The sequence below is a fragment of the Chlorella variabilis genome, assembly GCF_000147415.1.
Source record: "Chlorella variabilis unplaced genomic scaffold CHLNCscaffold_16, whole genome shotgun sequence".
NCBI classification, from domain to species: domain Eukaryota; kingdom Viridiplantae; phylum Chlorophyta; class Trebouxiophyceae; order Chlorellales; family Chlorellaceae; genus Chlorella; species Chlorella variabilis.
This window is the reverse complement of record NW_005435072.1, coordinates 172044-177889: the sequence shown is the minus strand read 5'-3', so window position 1 is coordinate 177889 and position 5846 is coordinate 172044. Positions and strand designations below refer to the sequence as shown.

General features: G+C 68.4%; 1 protein-coding gene across 1 annotated transcript in view; it reads left to right on the top strand.

The window, feature by feature from the left end:
• The window catches only part of CHLNCDRAFT_58425 (hypothetical protein), a gene marked incomplete at both ends in the record, with an annotated part of 13153 nt that overhangs the window by 4360 nt on the left and 2947 nt on the right, over positions 1 to 5846 (top strand). The window contains 10 exons of the mRNA XM_005845773.1: positions 47 to 169; positions 475 to 577; positions 830 to 913; positions 1153 to 1223; positions 1594 to 1751; positions 2022 to 2123; positions 3594 to 3651; positions 4262 to 4379; positions 4712 to 4870; positions 5017 to 5102. Coding sequence (XP_005845835.1) covers positions 47 to 169; positions 475 to 577; positions 830 to 913; positions 1153 to 1223; positions 1594 to 1751; positions 2022 to 2123; positions 3594 to 3651; positions 4262 to 4379; positions 4712 to 4870; positions 5017 to 5102 — 1062 coding nt within the window. The remainder of the gene's footprint in view (positions 1 to 46; positions 170 to 474; positions 578 to 829; positions 914 to 1152; positions 1224 to 1593; positions 1752 to 2021; positions 2124 to 3593; positions 3652 to 4261; positions 4380 to 4711; positions 4871 to 5016; positions 5103 to 5846) is intronic.

The window sequence follows — 5846 nt, the reverse complement described above, 5'->3', positions numbered from 1 at the left end:
AGACCCCACCCACCCCACCCCCCCATCCCCTGGACCCCCCCTGCAGAACACGCGCGGCGTGGCCGCTGTGCACGTTGCGCCCGTCGAGTTCATCCGCGCCCAGATGGCGGCGGTGCTGGGAGACATCGGCGCGGATGTGGTGAAGACTGGGATGCTTCCCACGCCAGAGGTGCGGGGCTGCTGGGGCTGGGGCTGGCTGGCTGGCTGGGGCCTGGGCGGGTGGGGCCTGGGGCTTGTGTGGCGGGTGCGATGCTGCGCAGGCTGGGCATGCTGCCCGCGCGAGAGGTGGGGCGCCAGGGCTGGTTGTGACTCGCTGCCGTGGGCTGGCCGGTGGCAGCGAGATGGTCGGAGCCTTGGCGCTGCAGTGGGCGTGATGCGTGTTTGCAGCGCATGCGCTGCGCATGCTGTGGTTGGCGGCAAGCTGCCGGCCGCTGCCCAGCCTGACCCCGCGTGCCCCACTCCTCTTGGCTGCAGGTGGTGGAGGCGGTGGCGCAGGAGCTGCAGGCCCAGGGGCTTGTGAAGCTGGTGGTTGACCCTGTGCTGGTGTCTACAAGCGGCGATGCGCTGGCCACGGCAGGTGGGCAGGCGGCGCATGGGGAGTGGCAGAAGGGGGCCGCCGCTGCTGTCGGTTCCGGCCATGGTGGCGGGGGAGGGATCGGCGGGAGCAGAAGCAGCGCCCGTCTGGCGGCGGCGCTGCCGAGTGCGGGAGAGCTGGCGCTCTGGAGCTATCTGTAGGGTCGGCCCTCCTGGCCTCTTTTCCCGCCTTTGCTTCTCTGCCCTGCTTCCCTTCTCCGCCCGAAAGATGTGAGGAGCTGCCATGGTGTTGCAGGCGTGGTGGAGGCGATCAGGGCCCACCTGTTCCCTCTGGCCACAATCGTGACACCCAACGTGCCAGAGGCCTCCAAGCTGCTAGGTGGGTGGGTGGGGCAGGCGCGTGGCAGGGGTGGCTCGGCGGGGCAGCGGCAGCTGTCAATTGCTGGCTGTGTGGCTGTTCGTTGCTAGGGTTTGCGGCAAGGCGTGAGCTCTTGCCGACTGCCGGCAAGAGCAGCGGGCCTGGTGTCTGCCCCCCTCTATCCCGCACTGCTACCTCCACTCAACCAGCCGCCGCTGGCCTCTTGGCTTGGCTTGCTGCCTGCCTGGCCTGGCTTGCAGACGGGAGGAGCATCGCCGACCTGGATGGCATGAAGGCGGCGGCCGAGGAGCTCCACCGCTATGGCCCGCAGGCAGGCAGGGGCGGGCTGGGGTGGGGTAGTGCTCGGGCTGCTCTGCACATGCCTCTGTTGTTGAGTGGTGCTGCTGCCTGTGGGCTGCTTCTTTGGGGGCTGCTGCTGCAACGGCGGCAGGACGGGGCAGCTTGTGGTGTGGGCGGCTGGCTTGCTGGACTGCTGGCCTGCTGGCCTGGAGCCCCAACAGGACCGCCCCGCAGCAGGCCAGCGGGCAGGTGCTGCACGCCATGCGAGCAGCGGCACGAACCGCCTGCCGCTGCCCTGGCCCACCATCTTCCTCCCTCCTGTTGAACCCTAGGCCCTGCATGCTCTCCCACCCATCCCGCCACCCTCCCCTGCTGCTGCCCCCTGCCACGCATGCGTACAGTGGGTACTCATCAAGGGAGGCCACCTGATCAGCGAGGCGGGCCAGGGCGGCCTGCCCGAGCTGGATGCGTGGCCGGAGGGGCTGGCGCCGCAGCGCACCGTCACCGACGTGCTGTTTGATGGCAAGAACATGATCGAGCTGAGCGAGCCGTACATCAGGTGTGTGGTGCTGAGGTGGCGCTTGGTGCTGCTGAGGCGGCGGCTGGTGCTGAGGTGGCGCCTGGTGCTCTGCTGAGGTGGCGGCTGGTGGTCTGCTGGCGCCGTCGCCGAGGTGGCGCCGCTGGTGTTCATTCATGGCGGTGCTGCATGCCGTGGGGTTTGGGAGGCTGGCGCTTGGACGTGGGCTGTTGAGAGCACGGCAGCAGCTAGGGTGCAGGCCTCCTGACCTCGTCTTTGCCCCCCCTCCTCCCCCTGCCACGCCGCCTGCAGCACCGGTAACACGCATGGCACTGGGTGCAGCCTGGCGTCTGCCATTGCCGCTGAGCTGGCAAAGGGCGCTGACGTGGCGACAGCCGTGCGGCTGGCCAAGAAGTGAGCGGGGCCGGGGGCGGCGTTGTTTTTTGCAGCTGCGTGGCTGGCGGTGCTGGGCTGGCCGGAGTGGGAGGGCGTTGGGCGGCTGTGGTGCCAGTGTGTTGAATCCTGAGAGAGGAGCAAGGGCGTGGGGCGGCTATTTGTAGCGTCAATGTGTGCAGTGGAGGCAGGAGTGGGGGCCATGAGAGGCAGGGAGGTAGGATGTGGTTAAGGACAGGCGGCCTGGAGAGCTGCTTGCGCCGTGTGGGCTTTGAGTGCGAGCTGCTGTCAGACCCCGACGCACCGTCCCCGGGCCTGACAGCAGTGCCGCGCTCCGCCCGACAGCGCAGCATCTCTCCAGGCTGGCTGCCTCTCCGGGCTGGCGTTGCGCGGGGGGCAGCCCGCCCTGCACTCTTGTTCGTGATGTGCTCGCCTAGCGCTGGCAGCTTGCGCACCCGGGCCGCCCCGCTGCCGCTCGTCTGGCGACGGTCAGCTCGGGCAGCCAGCGCCTCGCCGCGGCGGGCGCACACGGACTGACCTTTGTGGCAGCTGTGGCTGCCGGCTGTGCAGCCGCCGCGCTATGCCGCCCATCCTCGTACCTGCCCTCTTCTGTGGGCGGCTGGTCAACTATTTTGGTTGCTGCAAGGGCTTCCCCTTCTTGTCTTCAGGCTGCCTCTTGCGTGCGCTGGACACTCGCGCCTGCGAGCACACACACCGTGTGCAGCAGGCGGTGTGCAGTGCGTGCGTGGTCAGCCTGCCAACTATCTTGCAGCGCACGTCACACACACACACCACTACCACACACACATTCACTTATACGCCCGAACACCCACCCGCCGCCATCGCCTGCGCTGCAAGATTAGCTGGCAGTGTGTGTGTGTGTGTGTGTGTGTGTGCAGTTGCCTATGCGAGGCGTCAGCGTCAGCGGCCGCACACCCCCGGCATGCACTTCCTTGACCTGGTGTGCTTGCACCCCGGCGCCAGGCCTAGGCAGGCCTTCCCCCTCTCCGGCGTGCAAGGCGACCAGCAAGGGGTGTCTGCCTCGCACCGAGGCCAGGAACGCTGAGCTGTCTTTCTGGTTGTACCCGTATAGGAGCTATGCTCCTATTATGCTCCTATGGAGCAATCGAATGCACTGACCAGGCATCTGCCCGTCCACGCTCTTGCATGCGGGGCATTGATCTCCTGGTGGTATTGGTGTGCTTGCACCTCGGTGCCGGCCAGGCCTAGCCAGGCCTGCCCCCTCTCCGGCGTGCAAGGCAACCAGCCAGGGGCTTCATGCCTCGCACCGCTGCCAGGCGGACGGTGTGGAGGGATCTCTCCCTTACACTTCTCTCTGGCACTTACAGCGCCTTCCTTGCCGCGGGCAGCGTTGCATGCAGTTGCTCTACGTTCTCTGTCCCTTCCTTGTTTCGCTTGTGCCGCCGCCTGCTTTCTGACCCCCACCCCCCACCCCACCCCCCACACACACCTGCCCCCACCCCGCTGCAGGTATGTTTGGCGCATGCTGGAGCGCAGCCGGGACCTGCCGCTGGGGCAGGGCAGCCAGGTGGGAGGGAACGAGAGGAGAGGCAGGGTGGTGGGAGGAAAGGAGAGGCGGGGTGGTGGGTGGGGGGAAGCCAGATCAGGCTGGTGGAGGAAAGGAGAGGCAAGGTGGTGCGAGGGAGGGCCAGCCAGGCCTGTGGGGGGGGGGGGGGCCCGCAGGGGGGGCTTGCTCCCCTACTGCCCTGGAGGCTGAAGGCCCGTGTGTTGGGCTGCCGCTGCCTGCTGAGTGCTGTTTTTCGTGTCTGGCGGCGCACGACGTGCAATGGAAGCTGTCTCATAGCTATGCGTTGTGTAGCCTTCCTGCCCAGCACGGCCCTGCCGGGCAGGCGGGCGGCACGTCGCACAGCTACGAGACGGCTGCCAGTGCAGGCGCTGGCAGCCTGACGCACGCCTCGCCGCGTGCCAGCCGCCCGCACATGCCTGCGTTTGCTCACCCGCCAGAGTACTCACCTCCCTCCTCTGCTTCCTCCCCTTCCCCTCTCCCTTGCCCCTGGCCTCCCTGCCTCCCTTCCCTCCCTCCTCTGCTCTCTCCCCTTTCCCTCTTCCCCTTGCCTCCCTGCCTACCTCCCGCCCGTGTGTTCTCCCTCCCTCCCTCCTGCCCTCCCGCCTAGCAGAAGCCGATGAACCACGGCTGGGCAATCGCAGACTGGTCCACAGACCTGGCGGCCGCAGGGGCGGCCGCCGCGGAGCAGAGCGCCGCCGACCAGCTGCCCAGCTGCAGCCACACCGCAGGTGTGCTTGAGGCGGTGGTCTGCCTGCTGTCGACGAAACGTAGTGGTGGCGCTGTTGTCTGCTGTGGAGGGAGGAGGCAGGACGTGGCAGTGGCGCTGCGGTCAGCCTGCGTGCTGTCGGCTGGGTGTGGTGGGGAGTGGGCGAGGCAGCATGCATCGCATCTCGCCAGGGCTGCGCCTGCATCTGACGCTGGGCGGGCCTACAGCTCCAGCCCTGCAGCAGCTGCTGCACCTCCCTCTCCTCCTGCCGTCCCGACAGCGCCGTTGCTGCTGCCGCTCAATGCTTCTGGTTGTCCTGCCTGCCTGCTTGCCCACCCGGCTGCCTGGCTGCAGAGGCGGCGCGGGAGCAGGTGCTCGCGGCGGCGGCGCGGGGCACCCGCATCCCCAACACATGCGACCTTCGGGTGTATGCCGTGACAGACCCTGCCTGCAATGCGCAGCACGGGCGCACCAACGCAGGCGAGTGGCAGGCGGGGCGAGGGCGGCGTAGTGGTGGGGAGGGGAGAAGCGCAGCAGGCGGAGCCACGGAAGGATGCCTGCCGCCGTTTGCCAGCACCGCGCTCGCCCTTACCGTGCTGCTGCTCACCATGCCGCCTCCCTCCCGGCCCTCGCCTTCCGCGCTGTGTTGCTCCATGCAGAGGCGGTGCAGCTGGCGCTGGATGGCGGCGCCACCGTGGTGCAGCTGCGGGAGAAGGATGCAGAGGGGGGCGCTTTTCTAGAGCAGGTGGGGTGGAGGTGCTGCAGGGGCGGTTGGGTTTGCAGCAGAATGGGCCAACCCCTTCTCAGGGCTGACACGCGTCGGTGTAGGGTGGCTGGGAGTGGTGGCTGGCAGGCCGGCCCGGAGCCGCAGCACGCCCTAATCCCGCCTCCTTGTGGCCAGGTGCCTGGCTGCTCAAGCCCAGGATGCCCTGTCAGTCACCTGGCGGCACAAAGGGTTGGGATGTTGCCGGCGGGAGTGTGGGGTATGGGCGGTAGCGGGAGGGAGGCGGTGTGTGTGCGTGTGTCCTCTGCTCCTTCTGCTGGGTAGCCCTGGCCTGCTGCTGCAGAAGCGTTCCAGGCTGCTTCCCCATCCCTAGGACCTGGGCATGGGGCCAGCGGCAGGCCAGGGCTCCCCAGCTGAGCAGCTCAGGATGCATCACCGCCGCAGCCTGCCGCTTGGCAGCGCCGCAACGTGGCCCCAGCAGGGTGTTCTTCCGTGGGAACAGGCTGAACGAGAAGACGCGCTCCTCCTGTGCCTTCTCTGCTTCTGGGCAACTGCGACCGCACCCGCACGCAGGGGCAGGCAGCAACAGGTGGGCGGGGTGGGGGGCCCGGCTCGGCTGCCGAAGCGGGGGCTCTCAGCGCAAGCGAGAGCGCCCGCCACTCCTGGCGGCGCAGGCTCACCCATCTCCTAGGCGGCGATGCTGTTGCCCTCTGGGGTGTACCCCTTTCGCGCCATGCTGGCGCCCGCCTATGCGCGGGAGTGGCG